The following is a 21,279-nucleotide window of genomic DNA, read 5'->3' on the forward strand; positions in this document are numbered from 1 at the left end:
GCCACACAAAACAGACATTTACCATCTTTCCTTTCACTTACCCAGCATTTACAATCATTTTCATTTCACTCAGAGGCACCGCTATCCTTGAAGGAATCTATAGCATGAGGCACCCACTGGAGTACATGGGATTCCTTGACTGAAGATTTTCACTGCCTCTAATGTACTGACCCATGAAAGAAAAACAATTTAGGACAAGCATCTTCATGCCAACTCCATCATGTGCACTGTTATGCACTGTATGCAACCACCATGAATGTTTTGCTGTGACCTGAAAATTAGGAAACAAATGATTTGTCTGTCAGTTCTCTTGATGTCAGACGACTAGCAACATTTCACCGCCATTGCAGTGTAGCAGCTGAGATGAACCAGCCCAGCAGGGAGAGGGAATCATGCAAAACTCAACCAAGCATGGTTTGAGAAAGACCACAGTCAGCCCCGGGCTTTGAGATGCACTGCCCAGAGCATCCAAAAAAAAAAAGCTAAGAATGGCTTCTTCATGTTTGTTCCAAATTTCAGCTGGTAGAATTACATTTTATAAAAGAGCATAAATTCAAAGTTAATAGCCAATGCAATCCAGAAACAGAACTCAGTTACAAATATACCCCTTCCTCACCACGTCCTTGTACAGCCAGGCTGTGCTGCTGAGTTGGATACACATCCCAGTGACCTGTCACAGGGAATAAAAAAAGGCTCACAGGCACAAGTGAGGTCATTCACAGCTGGGGAAGAGAAAACTTCAGTTTTGTTGAGGTTTCTTTTCCTCAGAAGACAATGAACAGAAGAACAAGAAAGATCGCTCATGGAAAACATAACAGACCAATCTTAATACTTGGGACATTTTGCCAGTCTGTAAAGTTAACCAAGACTCCAAATCAGGTAAAGGGCAGCCACTAGTGCCTCAAACGTCTTCTTTATGCCTTTTTTTTTTTTCATCTATGTCTAATACTTGAATTTAAGTGTTACCTTGATAGAAGTAACTAACCCCATTTTTTCATCTTTAATCCTTGCAAAAAGCAGTGAAATCTCAGGCACACAGAATCTTCTCTCCTGTCTGAATCATCAAGCAGGGTTAACTGGTAGACTTTCTCAGCAGATGTTGGGAGACTCCCTAGGGCTGGAGGTCCCTCTATTTTACACCTCAGTGCCCAGCCACCTTTGTTTTCTTTTTATTCCCTCAGCCCTCTCAGCAGGCTGCCCAGTTCTCCTGGGACATCACTTACAGAGAGTCTGGTCCTGCTTTAACAGCATAATCAGGGACCCCTTCTGCTACACCAGGTTGCTCAAAGCCACATCCAGCAGAGAATAATCGCTTGAGGGATTCTTCCATGCAAGTTAGAGGGAGAAATGAGTGGTAATTTATGATGAGTGCCCTTGCAATTAGCACCTTGGAAAGTAGTGCTGCCTGGGGAAGCTGAGAAGGCTATAAATGAAAGCATAAGCAGGACAGAAGTGTCATTCTGATGTTAAGTCTAAATTCTTGTTAAAATCACCAGAAGCTGGTGGAAAACAGGGATAGCATACCTTAGGGATGGGGGGCATGGCCTCAGAAACCAGAGCTTTTGAACTCTTTCCCCCTTTGTCTTACCTGATGTAGTATCAAGCTCTTCAGGGGAGGAGCCACTGGACAGAGTGCAGTTAGGAAGCTGGGGTAACTGTCAGAGACTTTGGGTAGTTCATCGGAGGAGAGATAAAAATAGACTGAAACACAGGCTGTGGACTTGAATTCTAAAATGTATAACTGATATTTTAATATTAGTTATGTGGATTTAGGATTTCATACTCTGATCAGAATCATTAGGGTTTTTCTATTGACTCCTGAAAATTTTGCATCAGTACTTGGGTTTGGCATTCTTGCAGTGAATGCTGCCACCCGTTAAACTTATAGGTTATGTGGATGTAAATATATGAGTGCAAGCATTGACACATATAGATAATCCAAAGTATGAACAATGAACAGAGAAGGAGACATATGAAAACCCCCAATTACCCTCTCTGTTAGCATCTAGGATTTATTAGCCTTCCATTAACTATGGGTGAAGGTTACATTACCTGCATTCCTTATATAGGTACTGCAGTTAATTGAAGGAAGCTGTGGCTATTCAGTCCTTGAACATGCTGAATGAATCAGTGGAATGCTATGCAGGGCCTACAATCAGTGATAAGCACACAAATAGATTACCCCAGCTGCAGATGTCTTGTCATAAGGTCTTTTTCAAGGTCTGACTATGTCTTATCCATAAAGTCGTGAGTTTTGTGAGCTTTAGTTATAGTTGCCACTACTGAAGTCACTTCAGGGGTACCTAGAGGCTGATGTGATGAAGCTTGTATCTTGCTTTAGTGCTGGCCAACCAGGAAAGCCAGCCTTCCCTGAGATGCGGTTTCCTCACCAGCAGAGCAAAAGAACTGATCAAGAAATAGTTCTTGGTTAGTGTGTGAGGATTATTTGTAGGGCACTTGAACTTCTGCATCTATTTTATCAGATTTAAAGAGGGGCAAGCAACATTCCTGGGAACTGGAGCTTGATCAAGTATATTGTTAAAGTATTAGAAAATCCCTGGTGTGCTTTTGGCTCAGGTAAAAGCATACTCCCAAACAGTTCCTCGGTATGGTTCAAAAGTTGGCATGGACCAAGGTCTGTTCCCAGGAGATATTTTACATAGAGCCACCTTGTTCTGGAAGGCAAGTGTATTTAATAGGTAAGATGTGGGCTGCTTTATGCCATCAGCATGAGGTCCAGTAACAACTGGAGATGTAGCCAGAAAGTCTAATCCACTCCCTATATTGATGCTGTGACTCTTGCAAGCAGAAGCAGAGATGACTTGGGAGAGGATGTAGGAAGTTAAAAAGCTCCTCCTCTTTTCCAAGCAACTGGAAGCATCTTCTCTCACTATATCCCAAGTCCTGAAGGAAATGTTCATTTTTTCATTTGACAACAGCTATACCCCTTTATTATCCTGGCTACAGCCCTCCAGTGCTGTAGCCAGTAACACTGAGGGAGTCATATATTCAGTGTCATCTCCAGCCAGCTTTGAAGCAAATCCATAGGGAAATACACAAATCATGCTGCTATCCCATCTGCTTCCCATGCAGAAACACAGGGTATGAACACCGAAATGTAGCATGATTTGCGTCTCTTTCCTGGCCACCTGTGGTACCCCCACATCTCAAATAGTGTTGAGGGCACTTACCACTACTCGGTTATAGGCCCAGGTCTCAAAACGACCAAGGTATGAGTTTGGGCAAGTCACATCTTTCTAGCCCTCTTTTATCTCTGACTCTGAGTTTGTGCTTCTATTTAGACTGAAAGAGAATAGGTATTGCATGTCTCCTAAATAACTCAGGACCCATACAAGGAGATGTCCAAAAGTGCCTACAGAGCTTGAGCTATGTTAATGATAATGATGAATCAGTAGTAGGAAGTTGCAGGGGCCCTGACTCTCCCTTCTCATCTCTTGGGAGTTAACTTATTTTTGTCCAAGTAGCAGTCAGATTTTCATCCTTAGTGCTTTTTTAAGAGAGAGCTCTATGTAAAATTTGTCTCCTCATTATTTTTCCTCTCCTCATTCTGGGTTTCTTTTGCTCACAAATGCACACGCTCTTCTACATTCCTAGCTGTGTTATACACACAGTTTCACACAAAGCATATTTCTCAGAGATGTGTTTAGAAGCTTGTAAGATATTCAGGCAAGTCCTTTCTTCTTTCTAAGCTAAAAGCACCTCTATTTTTTTATTGGATATTACCTAGTTCTCACACTCCACTGCTGCTCAGCACACCCACAGATGCTGAAACCACCTTCTTGCAAAAAAAGACATAGCAGCAGCCCTGAGGAAAGCAACGGGAGAGAAGAGGAAAGGAAACCTATTTTATTTTTCTAGAGGTGAAGTTTCTCATTTGATGCTCTCTATTTTACTTTTTTTTTAATCCCAAATTCTTACAATATGCATTCTAGCTTCACCCACTTCCTCTGTGGGAACAGCTGTCAAAACGCTGTTACATCCTAGGCTACTGCGGCTTTACGACTCACATTAGCAGCTCTTTAAGGGTCTGGCGGAGGCTGGCTGTGAGGTTTCAAGCCTGCGATTTGTCATTACCCAACTGCCAGGAAGTGTAGGCTAAGGTCAGTTGGGAAGCTGAAGAAAACAGGGAGGTATGCTCTAGGGTTTGACAGGATGTAGACCAGAGATAGCTCCTTGGATCCCCATCTCCAATCCCATCATCTCCAATCATCACTATTCTTGCATTAAACTACCTAGACCAAACATTCACCAAAATCTGCCTGGTTCCTCAGAGGTTTGTGCTGAAATTTCTTATCACAGAAGGGGCAAAGCAAAACAAAAACAGAAGGTGCATTGGTTGAGCAAAGTTCTCACTGATTTAGTAAGTATTTCCTCGGGTGGGTGATACAGATAATAAGCTGTGAGGAGTGCAACAGTGGGATATGATACCAACATTAGCATGATACTGGATAAAGGTACCAGCACATCTGTTTGACGATGGACACTGCTGATTCTGTGTAAAGTACAGAGGAACCATCTCTTAAAGGGGTTAATTAAATGTCTGGATGCAATTCATGCACCATAGCAGAAAATGAGATCAGAAGGTAAAATAGATGCGAGAGTTTTACACGCATGGGAAGGAGAGAATTGGATAACCGCCTCTGACTTTGTAAAGCATTTTGGAGACATATGGCAGAGTTTTCAAAGTCCTCCAGCACACCATCATGAACACAGTAACCCTTGTTTAATAGTCTAACCTGGGATGTACAGAAGTTTGCCAAAGGTATACACTGAAAGGACAACTGTGGCTAAAGCTCATTCTAAGTTTGGTTCTTCTATCACATGCCCAGTCAGCCTGACAAGCAGCTTTTCTTGGCTGGCAGCTTGTTTGAATCATTTGGACCTGCTGCCTTGACAGGGTGCCAAACTATTGAGAAGGAGAACCTGGACATATGAGTGACAGCCAGTAAGTTAGCACACGGTAGGAAGTTACTTTCTGTCAGATGAACTACCATTATTGGTCATGTGATTTTTCTTACCCCTCCCCTTTATGTTATATTTATGTTAACACGGTGACCACTGAGGGAGATGATAGGATGCTTGTGCCTGGTTGCCTGCCTCAAAAGACAGTAGCCTACTAATCTAAACGGCCCCTTACTTAATATCCCACCACCTGCTATCTCAGTAAGGTCTTCTCTGCCACAAGTTTTGTCAGCCCCAGGGCTAGGGTTTCAGTGGGGTTGTTTCTTTCTTTGTTTTAAACATCTTGAGCAGTTGGACCTCAGGTTGATCTCTAAGCTTTCTCCTCATCCACATGAAAGAGTAGTATCTGTGAACCATCCCACAGCTGTGGTCCTGAGAAGCAGCACCTCACTGCATGCATCCACATATGGGGCACCATGTTATTTCTCAGAGGCTTTGCAAACCCAAATCACTCATGTTTGAGTCATTATTAAGTTGTAAGATGAACAGCAACACTCTCTGGTTATTTAAAGCTCAGCTAAAATGAATTTTAGATAGTAAATATCTCCAGGGGTCCATTGTGAAGAAAAAGACATTTGATCAAGCAAGACAACACATAGCCCAGGATAATGACAATTTTTTTAATTGTTGTCATTCAGCCAGACTAAATTTGGCCACATCTTCCCTATTTTAAGCTCCAGCCAGTTACTTGATCAGAGTACCTTTGCAATCACATCATGAGAGTGACATTCTGCCAAAGTATCATGACTTCTCCAGCAAAGAATGATGACTAATGCAACCCCATGAAAAGCTGATGGAGTCCATCAGCCTCCTGAGCTTGTTTAACATTATACTGCTCAAAAGTCTTTAGGGCTTACACTAGTGTCATGGTTTAAGCCCAGCCGGTAACTCAGAACCACTCGGCCACTCGCTCACTTGCATTCCTTCTTCCCCTCACCCCAGTCCCAGAGGAGAGACAGGCTAGCTCCAGCACCAGAGGTCCAGACTAGTGCTGAGGGAAGTACAGGGACTTCCGCAACCACTGAATGTAGAAGTTCTTCAGGATGCAAAGAAAGAAGAGCACACATCAACTATAATTTAAAATACATTTATTGTTTCATTTGTTCTGGCTTTTTTGTTATACAAAGATGTTAAATAACTTAAATACATTCTCAACAGTCACTCAGAATCAGATTTATACCTACAAGCTGTACATATGAGGTAGAGAAAAATAACTTAGGCTCCCATAAGACATTGGAAAGAAAAAAAAAAGAAAAAAGAAAAAAAAACAAACAAAAAGAAAAATACTAATCCTTCATGTTAGTATTCCCACCTCCCTTTAAAAGGAAAAGCCATCCCAGGTGTGCAAAACAAATCCTAGACTTTACATTCAGGCCTCAAAGGGCATTCTTAGGGATGGGGCGGACCAAAAGAAAATTCCTGTGCTAATTTGGTGATTGCTCTTTCAGATAGGTCTGTGCCCAAAGGGAGCTGGCTGAGATATCCATACATACATTGATTAGTCCTGAATTCATCCCCACATTTATAAGCATCTATTAACCTGCGTGTCTATGTTTTTATCCTCTTCCATTGTCAGTGGTGACAAACTGGCACATCCATCTGGTCCAAAACACCTTCTAGAGGCTCCTTATCTAAAGGGGGATAATTCCAGAAGCATTACAAATGCCCCACTGCAGCAAGCATGTCAGCATGTCCCAGCTTTCCTGATCAATCCTATTATCCAATGCTGCTGGGGAAGGGTTTTGCCCATTTCTGAAAACATTCAGCAACAACAGTGTTATTCAGACAGCCTGCTGAATTTTATGTGTCTAAATCATTTACGCCCTTAACTTAGACCCTACTCACTCCCTGCACGTGAATAAACGTAGTTACAGGAAGCTTACCATGATGCCAGAGCTAAACTGTGCTTGCAATAGACATTTGCTTTACCTCTCCACTCACAAGTACTAGAGATTTCCCTTTTTTTGGTGTGCAGAAACACTCTCTTTCCTGGCACCTGTAAAGAGCTTGGCCAAATCCAGTGCACATCAGTGAAAAATAGATCTGAAAACTATTCAACACTAATATCTATGGCCCTCAGCTTGACTGCTTCAGCAATGGCCAGATTTCTATGGGCCTGACTCTATGCCATACTGAGCATCCTTCAAGTTACATGAGCAGTAATGGTCATAAAAGGCACAATTTCTCTTGCAGGACAATGTTGCTCTCCAAAAGTCATCACCTACTTAGCATTCTGAAAACTGAAAACCAGGACTAGCTGACCATAGAAGCCAGAGTCTACCCAACAGATGTGCATGCAGAGCCAAATAAACTGGGAATGGAGAGCTTTGCTGCACCTGTTTTATTGAGCACAGAACAGACCTAATTTTACTGAAACATCAACTGAGGAATTTTTCACAGGCACTATAATCCACCAGGAAATTACCTTAAGCAGCATCTACTCCATGAAAGTACCCTTGAGAAATCTGTCCCTTCATCCGGGTTTGCATTGAACCCTACCACAGCCAAACCAACCTAATATATGTTCACTAAAATAGGGCAGCTGAAAAACAATTAACAAAGAAATTCAAGACCTGGGCTGAAGGAAGGCAGATGTGTGCAAGCTGGCTGACCACAAAAAAATCCTCAGAAATTATCTTTCCCCTGCTCAGGTCTTCAATTCCAAAAGCTCTTTTGAAAACAGTCCATAACTCAAAGGTGCTTCCCAAGGTGAACAACAGGCTTCCTAACCCACAGCAGACCAAGTTCCCAGCTCCCAAGTTTTACACTACCCCATTCAAATAGATTAAATTGTTTATATTAAGTCAAGCCTGGGATTTGGTCCTCTTCATTTAACCTTCCCATGTATCAGACTTTTATTCCCCCCCCCCCCCCCATAACCTTTTTAAGAGTCATTCTTCCCAGGACAACTGAGATCAACAGCAAATATCTAGTTATTATAAATAGGTTTTGGCTTTCAAGCCATGTCACAACCAGGATGCATAACTAAAAAAGGGTAAGCTTGAAGTTTCAGGGTAGGTTTTTGTATTTATTTACAAGCTACTCATTCTTCATAACTCATTTTTAGTGTCAAGAATAAAAAAAAGTGCCCCTTTGTTAGTTGATTCACCAACTGGAGTCTTTTGAGAGCTGGAAAACAATGAGAATGTAATGTTTAGGACTTGTTTTGCATGTCTCCACATCCAGCATATATGAGTCAGTCACACAGAACAGAAGCTTGTTAAAAAACAGATGACGGGTGCAACAATTATTTGTGTGGGGTTTTATTTCTTTTAATAGAAAATTCTAATATAAAACAGCAAACATTTTCAGTTTGCCTTGTTTACAAAAATATTATATATATTTTTTATATTTCTGACATAACTAAATGCACTATTCAATAAAAATATTCTTCCATCAACTAACTTCTCTTTTAAAAAAATTAATTAAAAAGTTATATAAATAATGGTTGCACCCCCCCACCCCCCCCCACCCCAAAACTGATCTCACAAGTTTTGCTGGATCAGCTTAGGAGAACCAACACTTTGACACTTTTGAGAGACAACGGGTGAAAGTGGATAGGAAACCAGAAAATCCTCCAGTCACCCATCTGTCCTTCTCCAGTTACATCTGCTGCAAAAACCTGTTTCTATGGGGGTAAGAAAAAGGAAAAAGTTGCTTTGCACTTTTTTTTTTTTATATATATATATCAAATGACACTGTGAAAGATCAGGGACCCAAATCCATTCTTGTAGTAGTTTTACAAAAATGAGCAATTAAATTGAATTGCACTAGAGATGCAGTGATGTAGTGGTAGAATCAGCCTCTCTGGAAAAATCCAATTTCATGCAGCTGGAATAAAAAGCGGTTTACAGGACACTGCCCAATGTTTTATAGAGGGCTTCAGGGTCTGCTGTCTAGGGTTTTCTGAACTCATATATGGAGTAACACAAGCAGAAACTCCTGCTCCATGGGTTAGTTCAATCCCAACACACATTATCACCAGCAGAAAACCCAAGTCAAGCACCTGAGAGAATTTTGAGAGGGTCTGACATCTTTTCTACCAGTTGCTACTTGTTTCATCCTACTCAAGCTCCACTGGATTTTTCCAGAATGAGGCTTTTCCCCCCATTCTTTCTTCAAAGGTAAGGCAAACATTGGAAAATGCTGGAACTAAACACCCCCCAACACCCAACACACATATAACATGGGGGGGGGGGGGGGGGGGGGGGAGAAGAAAAATAACCCACATATGTTTTACCACCCTAGGTCAAAAGGCCAAGAAGACAAGTTCTCCTGATTTCAGAGTGTTAGTATATTTTATACACTGCCTATACATTTAACACATGTGCCTCGCTACTATTTAGTTATTTATATTTTTTTTTAACCACAGGAGAATAAACCTTGCTATTTACAATATATAACAGGCAAGTAATATATCCACATTAACATAAATACAATTTGCTTTTTGTGTGGGTTTTTTTGTTGGTTTTGTTTTTTTTTTAAATACTTACAGAAAGCATCCAGGCTTCAGTGCGTGAGTTATAATACACAGAAGAGCTCTTTCACTCAGTAGTTCATTCACTCTTTGCTGCCTTCCTCTAGTCAAGCTTTGACAGTCTGTCTTATTGCCCACCCATTTCTCTCTCCCCCCCGCTGCCAAACACACCAAGCTACCCTATCCCATCTGACACAGGCATTTTCTTCACAACAATATTTATGCCCACAATGACTTCTCTTCTACATCTAGGGACTCATTCTCCTCTCACACCAGTGCAATGTGGAGTTACTCCAGCGAGGTCAATGGAGACAGAGACACAAGTGAAAAGAAGGAAAATGAGGCCCATGGTTTAAATATAACAATAATTAGTAACAATAATGCACATAAGTTGTGGTTGATTCTTTAATTAAGAACTTTTTTTTTTTTTTTTTTAAAGAGTGGAGCCAGAAATAGTAATTCAGACCCCAAAATCCTCACATTTTGAGCAAGTTTGGATCTGGCTTTACTTTGGAGGGGAAGAGCTATTCTATCACACACACGAAAATGTAACAGTGACTTTGCACGTATGTGTGAGAGACAGGGGGAGAAACAATTTAACATAATACCACATTAAAACCATTTACTAGGTCCTTCTGAAGGGCTTTAAAATAAATAAATGTTCATTCAATATTTATATATATACTTTTTTTGTGAAGGTACGTGTGTGTATATACACACACATGCTGAATAATAGGTTTCTAGTCAGTTTATTTTTTGAACCATTTAGATAAACTGCGTGTGGGTGACTCTCAAAGCTGTGCATCTCTCAGAAGCTGTGAGACCTTCTTGCAAACTCCCTGCATTGTATGCACTGCTGCACATTTGCTGCTGTGGAAGGGACAGACACCATATGTGGGTTCCTCCTTTTCCAGCAATACCCCAGCCTCCAGAATTGTACAGCAAATAAGCAAACAGCAAAAAAAGAGACAGCAACTTCACTTTGCAGGACCTTAGCGCTATTAACAATACCATCCTGTCCATCCCCATGCTCACACCTCAAGATTTCATGCCAACAAACCAGGCTGGACTGCAGGTATCTGTTAAACATATCTTTTCTCCTCCCAGTAGATGCCCATGAACAGCTTAAATATTAGTGGCTACTATTTTGGGAGAAAAAAAAAAGGAAAATTAAAACCACCTTGAAATATAATGGTCCATCTTGGAAAACTGCTCTCTTTCTGCTTGGCTAACATTTACTACCAGTTGAAGAACTCCAGCCAGCTTTCCTCTTTTGAGAACCAGATCAATGGTTTACATAGAACTGGTGGAAATTGCTACTACTGGACAGTCAAAAATTGCTACCAAAAATAAAACAAAATGCCCTCTGCTCTCCAATGTCTCCTTAGAAAACTTCTTTGAGGCATCCACTGGCTGCTTCCAATCTACTTTTATATGACTGAAGAACATTGTTGCATCAAGTCCTGGATTGTAAGTATCCTCTTCAAACAAAAGAAGAAACACTGACGGTTGCCATCTATTTCACAGCATCAGAGCCATCTACAACTGCAGTCAATTTGTGGCTTCTCTGGCCACTTGACAGTTTGTGTCAATTGGTTGTTCAGAATCCAAGAGTTAGTTACCATTTAGCAGTTGTACTCTTTAAATACAGTCCTCAATCTAGTGGTTAAAAAAAAAAAAAAAAAAAAAAAGAAAGAAAAAAAGAAAAACCTTAAGGTCATAGGGCTTACATACAGCTTGTGGATGTACCACCGCCATGGTTTAGAGTAAATGGAATGATGACCTAGTAACAGAAAAGTCAACTCCTCCAGAGGTCTGATACAGTCCAAAATGGCTGCTATGAAATGCAAGACACCACTGTGTTCCAAGATGCACTTGAATTTCTCTTGTTCTACTCAGAAATATGTGTCCACATTCAGCTGGCATAAGACTCGAAAGTTCCAGTTCAGATTTCTGAAGCAGTTACCACAGGGTGAATTTGATCAACAAGAGGTGGAAAGAGGACAGAAAAATAACTCATGCACAAAGTGAAAATAAAATTTAAAAAATAACTAGTGGTTTTGTTAAAAAAAAAAAAAAAAAGGACAATAGTGCTAAAGAAACTGCATTTGAAGAAACCAGTTGTAGAAAAAGAACACGTGATTGGACTGAAGGGGACAGGCACATCTGGTTTTCTAGTCTTCCCAACCTCTTTCTTGGATATATTTCTGTTTGTAACATGGTGGACCCAACATTTTTTGAGCTGTATTTGGTGATCAATGCATGTGGATATGGAGCCGTCATTAGAAGCTAACCCTCCCAGTGGGTCTTTTTTGTCAGAGCCTTATTTGCTCAATGTGCAGAAACTCCCTTAAAGGAGCCATCAGGCCTGTTCCTGCTTACCCTACACACATCTCTCCAGTTTTAGAAGGGGATATATATGACCACTTCCTGTACCATCATGTTTGAAGCAGATTTTTCTTTCCTAGCTGCTTATCTCTCTAACCTGCTGGGTAAGCTTCAGGAATAAAGTAGTATGGATTAAAGAGAATATACTAACCCAGGAGTTCATGGAGGGTTGGTGGAACGATCAATACATTCCAAGGATAAATGATCCATCAAACTGCGTAGACTAAGGTGAAGGTCAACTGGTGTCTAACCCCAGTGTGACAGGCACTTATTTCCACAAAGTTGGACCTCATTAAAATTCAGTCTACGGGAAAACAAAACAAAACAAAAACAAAACAGCAACACAGCTGGGTCACCTGTACCCTACAAAGTGCTTATGTCTCAACATAGCTTTCAGATCCCAGAAGGTCAATCAAACCCTGTTTGTCTCCATATGCAGTTCTTATAGATCGCCATCACCCGTCACCAAGGGTTGCCATTGAGCAGAAGACATGTCAGTCTTTGCAGGTATAAACCTCTTCTCTCTGGGTGCATTGCTTGCATTCCACATAGCAGCACCAACGGACCTGGCACTGGCATGGACGGGTGACCACCCGACTCTGTGTATTGTGCCCTCGCCCACAGCAGATGCTGTCACAGTTCTTGTCTTTGTAACATTTCCTTCCCGAAGTCCCAGGTGAGTATCTACTCATCATACAGAAGCTTGGGGAATCGTCAATGTAGACAAGATCCGTAGTCCTTGGGATTTGATCACTGTGACCAGGGATGGACTTCTTGGGTGGGGAGATGTCTCCTTCTCCTGTGGCCTCGTTGGTAGTGCTGCCCACTTTGAGCGATGTCTCGTACTTCTGTTTCAGCTGCTTCCCTATTTCATGGAATGGAGAGAGCTGCCTCCAGCACGTTCGAACAGTACAGGATCCAGATACACCATGGCATTTACAGGTTGTCTCCACTCCAGCTTTGATGACCTGCAGACACACACAGCCCAAATATAAAATCAGTTATGGGGGAAAACCATCAAGTTACAGAGGAAAAAACAAAACGTGCTAGAAGACACTCCTGGAACACAAAGTCAATGGCAGTACAAAAGATATATGTTGAAAGAGGACAGAGGACACATATTACAAGAAATATTTGCTTCAGAAGGGTCCCAGTTATGACAATACAGAATATGATATTTACCTGCTAGGATAATGCTTTATTGGCTAGTTAATTATACTAGTAAGGCATACAAAGGCTGTCTGGTGCTGGCACTCATTTATGTAGATAAAGGTCGGAAGCTGTGATGCAACTAAGAAATCAATACAACTTTTATCACTTATTTATTTTAGCAAGAACAAGGAGATAAGATGTAACAACCATGGAAGGAGGTGGTTTAGTGGAGAAAAGAGGGAATTGCTGCTGTAACACACACAAACACACACATGGTGTGGCACATGCTCCAGAACATGAGTGTGGAAAGTAGGAACCTTCTCCATACCAGATCACATCAGATACCACTGTAAACTCACACTGAGCACAGGCTCAGTGAAAACATGGTTAAGCTGTGTTGTTTCCACCAGTAGCGATGACGTATAGCATCCCACCCATTTTGTGACTGAGCTCATGTAGCTGAAATATATATACATATATATACATAGTTCTCAGGAACACAGCTCGAATTCACCTTCACCAAAACCAGCAGCTCTAAAAACATCCAGGTAGCTTCTGCCTCTCCATCCTGTGTTCAGGATTCTATTTCAGAGTGCAGTAGTATGTTCAAAAGGACATGTCAATTTTCTTCTGCTAGTAATGAAGAAGCATGCATGTATTTTTTAAAACAAAAAGATTCATTGCCTGCTGGCCGCACACGTGTTTAATAAAGTGCATTTTCATGTAGGATGAAGCCTAAGGCTTCCTCATTCTTCTCTGTGCCCTCCCTTTCTCCGAAAAATTAAGATGTGAAGAAACAGAAAACAGACCCAACCCCCCCCACCCCCCCCATCTTCTTCAGAAAGAGATTTATACCTGGGACTCCTCTATGGGCAACATGAGAGCAGACATATTATTTGGACAGTCACAAATAACCTGCATTTTGTCCACTGATTATAAACAGATATTTATAGTTCTAGTCCTCCCTCCCTGTCCCTTCCCCCAGAATAGGTTACATTTGGATTTTAAATGCATAAGGTATAACCACCCCTTAAAATAGCAAGTTAGACCAGAGTTTGTTTTACAGAGCTGCCTCCTGTCAAAGTACTACTGAAAGTGCCCTTCTTTGGGGGATCTATGGTATTTAAAAAACAAAAAAATAAATCTTCCCCCCTCTGTCCATTAGGGCATCTGCCTACATTATGGCCTCATGACAGCAGAGGACTGGCTCCAGTCCATTTCCTGACCATCCAGTTCCTAATTATTTGGCTGCATGAGTCCTGCTGAGCACCATGTGCAAATGTGCAATAGGTCATGGACTCAGAATTGGGGTCTGGTCCAATTCTGATATTAGAGAGATGTTTTTAGAAAGACAATATGCATAATACGGCCTTCAGCAAAGCCTGGCCAATGGTCACACTTCATTCCTGCGACAGCCAAGACCTTTTCAAATGCAATCCAATAATACACAGTAGCATTCAAACAAGTGACGGGTTACAGAGAGAGATGTGTTACTGCTTATAGTACTCAGCTGGGCCGGCTTGGTCAGGGGCTGTCACGCTCTGCGTGCCAAAGCGTCTAGCCAACTCTGCAAGAAATCCCACAATGTTAGACAAGAGCATACAGAACACGTTTCAACACCAAAAGAAAGAAAACTAAACCCCTCACCCATACTACCCCTTATGTAAAGTCACATTTCACTGGTTGTCCAGAAGTGAGAGCTGAGTTCATGTGAAACAAAGCTCCTGTACCTGATTTCACACCCAGATCATCAGCAAATTGGGAAAAATTGCTGGGGTACTTGCAGAAGGGCTGCACACTGCAGTCATTCATCAGCTCAGCCTTTTCTCAACCCTCCCACCTCCACCAACCCATTTGCATCTGCTCCACCTGGAACAGGAGACAACCACTGTTGAACAGGAGATGGGAAAGCAAGACACCAGCAGGAACTGGCTCAGACGGTAGACCCACGCCTGTGCAGAGGCTTGACTGGATTTGGAGCTGGTTGGACATGGCATAGTCATGAAACACAGGAAGAGAACCTGGAGACAGGGCTATTCTTGCCAGTAGCCACCTCTCCAGAGCTCAGTGGGAAAGCTGACATTGCAAGTATTGTGTGTATATAAAATACATACATACACAGCATGTTTAAGGCATCCACATAGGGCTGGTAGATATGGCACACTACAAATGGGAGATAGAAATGCTGATGGACTGGCAACTAGCAGATGGCAGCAAACCTTCAGTCAGGAACAGGTGTGTTGGTTTAGGTACCTGAATCACACCATCAAACTAGGGGTTGACTTAACTAAGGCATGTGTTTGAGTTTAAATGCCTACATTTGAGAAACACCTCTAAATTGCAGCCTGACTCAGTGGAGCCAAATCAGACACCTGCACATGCTCCACTGAGCAGCTCTTCAGGCTCCACCGACTGACTACATCTCTACTTGCTTACGCAAGTCTAGGGACCCAACTCACACAGAGGCACTTCAGTTTAGAGATCTTAAACTGCAAGGAGAATCCCACATTCTGGGACTAATGCAGGTGTCTAAATATCAGCATCTAGCATTATTTGGGGTACTGTAAAACACAGCTTTTCACCAACTGCCCCTGAAGGACCATAATTGGTACTCAAAGAGTACCGATGCATATAATTAAGTAGATGAATCCTATTCTCCTTCTGTGCTTAAACAGTGATGAACAAAACCCCTAATGACTCCCAGCTCATTCTTTTCCTGACTCACTTCTAACTCCTTGTTAAGCAGTGGCTAGGACAGCTTAGATGTCATGAGCTGGTAGACCAAAGCATAAAAGGTTTCCATTGTCCTCATTCTCATAAATGCATCAGTTCATGAAATCCAGCATATGGATTTTCATATGGCCACTGTGCAAGTTTGGTGCATCCCAACTGCCCCATAAACCTTCTCCTTGAAGCATAGGGAAGGGCTCAAGAATGTTACGAGGCAGCTATAGTGAAAATACTAGAAAAATTTCTTCCCCAGCCAGCCTCCCCTGCTGCTGTCAGTCACGATGCAGCTACTCAGGGTGATGCATGATGGAGAACTGCTGCCTACAGGCCCCTAACCACCCACAAGCCAAAATGAATCTTGGCGAAGCCCCTCTGTTTCCAGTCTCATTCTCCAGCTTCCACAAAGATGTTTCTCTTCTTATTTCATGCTCCTGTCAGAGACACTTAAATCCACCTCATTCCTCCAAGAAGCAGAGCAAGACTTATTCGAGTCAGCAGGTTGCTTGGAGCAGTGTTGGAGAAACCTTTTCTGGCTGGGCCATGGGACAAATGGGTAAATGTCTAGGTCATGCTTTCAAATGTGTAGGGGCTCCCAGGGTAGAATAACTTAGCTTTTATTATCTAAACGATTTTAGAGTACGTAAGGCAGAGTAAGACTCCTTTTTTTTTTTCTTAAATAAAGGAAAAGTTAAAAAAGGGCTTATTTCAAGAGCTGGAGATAGCTCCTGTTTTCTTTTCAAGGCACATCACTGTTCAGAGCCTAATCTGCCTCCATCCTACATCAACCTGAACTTCTCCTGAACACCCATGGCATCACCACTTATTAAATAACTGCATTGCATTTACAACACGGTAAGTGCCCACATGAATGCTGGTGAAGCTGCACCTTGAATACAGTATTCAGTTCTGGGCCCTTCACAGCAAGACAGACACAGTGAGGTACTGGAGCAGGTCCAGAAAAGGGCAAAAAGGCTGGTGAAGGGTCTGAAGAATAAGTCTGATGAGGAATAGCTGAGGGAACTGGGGTTGTTTAGTCCAGAGAAGACTCAGGGGGGACATTATTGCTCTTTATAACCACCTGAAAGGAGGTTGTAAGCAAGGTGGGGTCAGTCTCTTCTCCCATGCAACAAGAGATAGGACAAGGGGTAACAGCCTCAAGCCACACCTGGGAAGGTTTAGATTGGGTATTAAGAGAAATCTCCCCACAGAGAGGGTTCTCAGGCATTGGAACGGGCTGCCCAGGGAAGTGGTGGAGTCACCATCCCTGGAAGTGGTCAAAAACAGTGTAAATGAGGCCCTCAGTGACATAGTCTAGTGGTAGTCATTACAGTCCTAGGGTAATGGTTGGATCTGATGATCTCACAGGTCTTTTCCAACCAAACTGATTCTGTGCCATCACAGATGTGAAGCAAAAGGCACTACCTTAAATCCAATGCACAAAATATTTCATGCTCCCTATGGCTTAAATACATCATAGCTACCACACATCAGCAGAGCTATAGTAACTCAGGAGTAACAACACATTTGAGCCCTTATTATAGTATATGCTGTAGAGAGCTTCTAAGCAAAATGCAATTAAGAAAACTAGTGGGTCAGGGATAGCATCATACTGAAATTATGTCCTCCCACTCTCCTCTGAACAACCACCTGGTCTGGCAATCTCACAAATACGAGAACAGTTTGGGAGGAAAATAAAGCTCTTTGAGCAAATTAGTTTGTTCGACTTAGGAACACAAACTGCCATTGATCTTGTCGTGAGAATACCAAATACTGACAACGGCACAATGAGGAAAACAATTATGATAGAGCAAGGCTGAACAGTCTTTATTGGTACTTGCTGTTAAGAGGAAATTAGATAGCACCACAGGAGCGCCTGCCCAAATGGCTTTACAAGAGCCATAGGGAGAAGGGATCACAGCAGAGCATTGCTATGCAACATGTAATCCTTCCTCACAACAATGGCTTGCTACGAAGCTCAGACTAAGTGCCCCCATAATGATCAGTCTCAGACATGCTGCAACACACAATTTCTCAGTGTTTTAGCTGAAACACTGAGGACAGATTCCCATTCATTCCCAGCTGGGTCATGGGGCTCTGGCAGTGGTTTTCAGACAACTCTTGTCTGGGCAGCAGCAGTCCAAAGCGGACACACAGCCGTGGGAATTCCTCAGTTATAGCCCCGCTGTAGTCATGGCTGGTCTGCGGCTTCAAGGCTTCAAAACCATTCGCCATGGTTTGGGGCAGAGGAGGGAGCAAATGAACCTCCTTACAGTCAGGCCATCCAGGAAAAAGCCTGCCCTCATCTTGTCTTACTTCAGAAAGGTCTTTGGGATGCTTCTGTACAAATCAAATCTCTTCCATCCTCTAGGTACATATCCTCTTTCAATTTAAATAGGCTTAGTTATTCTCTCAGTTCAAGTATAAATGTTTGGACAGCAGCCATGGTCCCCATTTCTTCACAGGGCCCAAAGACCAGACTTGTTCCTTAACACTGGCTATTGCCATTGGTTGAATTATAAAAGTTTCACACATTGTTAGAGGATTTCTTTTTCCCTCCCTTTTTCCCTTCTCTCTTGTTTTTTTTTAAAAAAAGCCTTTCTGAGCCTGCTCTCAAACTTTTTTTTCAGAAGTTTTCCCTTTCCACTACCCTTTAAAAATATGAACACTCAGATTTCAGTGAAATATGCATTAAAATAAATTTAAGCATAGAATAACATAACCCTACTTTAAATTGATAACTTTAAAAGTATTTTTCCCCCTTCAGTATTCCTAGCGTGCTTCACATACTAAAAAAGCTCCACATAAACAACTGCAATTACTTATGGGACACTGCAAGCAATTTTTTCCATAGTGTTGATTTCCAGGCCTTAGAAAGACTTTGCCTGAGCCAATCTCAGCATGAAAGGAGGGGAAAATCTAAAGAGCATACTTATACATTCCTACCTGTCATAACCTGGTGCTATTAATACTGGTGGTGGCCCTGCAAACTGATCTGTTCACAGAGAGTCAAGAGCTAGTCTCAGAGAGGCTGCTATTATACTGAGGTATGAATAAAACCCAGCAAAAGTGTGATGCTAGATTTCTAACTGCAAATATGCCCCTAAAGAAACTGCCTAGAGAATGCAATTTATCTCCTTTTTTCCATGCACGAACTGTATTAGTAAGCTCACACAGATTTATCTCAAAAAAGAGCAATTATTACACTTTCTGAGGGTGTAGAAAAACAGAGGTATTAGCGCTTAAGCTTGCCAGTTCAACAGTTCTGGAGCTTGACTGGAATTATGTTTGCTACTAGGAACCATAAGAGACAGGATGGGCAGTGCTTGTAAACACTGTCTCTGCAACAGGAGACCAGAGTTCTAGTCTCTGCTTTGCTATGCTTGTGTGTGACCTTTAGTAAGTCACTTAATCTTTCTGGGTCTCAATTTCCCCTCTGTAAAATGGAGATACAGAAATGAAGAGGGTGGTATGCTCTGATAACATGTTATGTGATAGCTCATGAAGTTCCTCAGACAGATGATAGCTGGGCAAACATCTACCTGATATGGAAAGTCCGTCTCCAGTGCAGAAGGCACGTTCAGCCTTTGAGATAGATCCCTGCCAGCACCGCCTAAGGGGAAAAGCCATTCCTTGCATGGACTTCCAAAACAAGTCAACAGCAAGGAAAAGTCCATGCACCTCCCACTGTCTTTTCCAGAGCATCTCACATGGTTTCAGAGATGCAGGTATAACCTGCCTCAGGATGAGTCTGGACTTGAACCTTACAGCAACAAGAGTGACCAGTTCTCCAGGAACACGCACATTGTGCAAACCAAAACATATGGGTTGATACTGTGTGAATACAATTAATGAAGCCCCATGAAAGGAACCAGTTTCAAAGGGGGATATTGCCTAAAGAGATACCTTTGAGGAGGGAGGAATTTTGTTCTTAATTTATGTCCTCTCATACTTGTGCACTAAACACTCTTGGCTCAGAAGGAGACTATGGTTATAGCCCTGACTTCAGGATCCTGAATGCAAAGGCTCATTTTTGTCCCTCATTCTGGAAGAATAAAGGGGAAAGGGAATGGGAACATGACAATTTTTTTCCCTTGGGTAACAGCAGCCCCCTTTAATAGTGCCCCTTGAATCTGTAAGACATGCTTGACCAGACATACCTCTGGAAGAGGTCAGCACTCCTGGGATTAAGAAACTTAGCAACGCTCCAGAGAGGGAGTTGGAAAGTCATGTTTAATGATACTTTGCTGAGAAACTGGGCAAATTTAATTAAAACATCACTTACTCAAGCCCAGTGGAACTAATTGAGTGCTCTAATATTCTGACTTTTCATTAATGGGCTACAAAAGAGGGCTGCACTTGTGTGTACCAGGGGGGTGAAGGGGGAGGAGGATATAGAGAAGAGTTTTAGCAAGGCTGCCTGTGTTTCATTTAATATAACCAGGAAACTTCATTGCTGGAAACAGAGCTTTAATACAGTTGACTTCTCTCACCACCACTGCCACCCCCCATCCCCTTGACACATACCCACATCCCCCCCCCCCCCAACATACACCCTCTCCACCCAAGACCCCTCTGAAAGAATAGCTGAATGAGCACGAGTAGATTTGGCAAAGGAAGGGAAATTGCTTTTTTAATAAGTGGCCTATTCAGAGCTCCTACTTTTCAATAAAGAGGAGGCTGGAGAAGTCCTGGTCTAATTACCTCATCCTCACACTAGACAAGCTTGCCCTTTCTTTAGCAATTGAGGTCATATCATATAACTTTGTGAGCCATCATGGGCACAACATGCTCAGTGATTATTTCATTGGAGGCAGCAAAATTGGAGTCGGCCCACAAAGGTTATAAAAAAACAGAAGTAAAATAATAATTAAATGAGAACATCTACCAAGAAACATTAAAAATAGGCAGGATAGGATAATGTCACCCTCACAGAAATAAACAGATTGTCAGTGTGACACCATGGAGAAAATGCCATGTTGACCAGAAGAAGGGTGTACGGTTGGTTGCCAAATCAGGCAATTAAGCACAGGTCTTTTTTTTGGGTCTCAAGGGAATATTTATGTTTTGCCATGGTTGGGAGTAATTAGATGGTAAGGATTATATGTCATTAAGAATCAGTGAGAGAACACCAGGCTTGGGCTGTATCTTTAATAGGTATTTCTCCACTCCCTCAGCAAACACACACATGCACATCCATACATACGCTGTAAGTATACCAGCATAGGCTGGCTCTGGAGCAAGTTCCCATAGCAAAACCAAGTACTGGACGAGAAAGTCTTTGTCCATTCTCAGCTCAGTCCAAATCAGCCTGTAGCGTAGCAAAGATTTTGGTTCATGTATGCGTGGCTTCACTAAAACATAAAATCTGTGGTTTGGTTAGAGAAAAAACATAGCAGGTGCTGAGTAGGAGTCCAGGACAGCTGGCTTCAATCTCCTGCTCCACCATGTTTGCTGCACAACCTTGGGAAAGCCATTCAGTTTGCATCTCAGATCCTGTTTGAAATGGCCATAATCATCTTTTTGTAACTCACAAGGACATTTAACACATT

The 21,279-nt window shown here is 42.1% G+C and overlaps 1 protein-coding gene across 1 annotated transcript in view; it reads right to left on the reverse strand.

The window, feature by feature from the left end:
* Positions 1-6,054: 6,054 nt before the first annotated feature.
* Positions 6,055-21,279, reverse strand: part of WNT9A (Wnt family member 9A) — a 56,365-nt gene continuing 41,140 nt past the window's right edge. Inside the window, exon 4 of the mRNA XM_062603882.1 lies at positions 6,055-12,816. Within this exon, the coding sequence (XP_062459866.1) occupies positions 12,343-12,816 (474 nt within the window). The 3' untranslated portion in view covers positions 6,055-12,342. The remainder of the gene's footprint in view (positions 12,817-21,279) is intronic.

The sequence above is a fragment of the Pezoporus occidentalis genome, unplaced genomic scaffold (genome assembly GCF_034315485.1).
Source record: "Pezoporus occidentalis ecotype Australia unplaced genomic scaffold, CSIRO_AGI_Poc_V1 ctg82, whole genome shotgun sequence".
Lineage (NCBI taxonomy): Eukaryota > Metazoa > Chordata > Aves > Psittaciformes > Psittacidae > Pezoporus > Pezoporus occidentalis.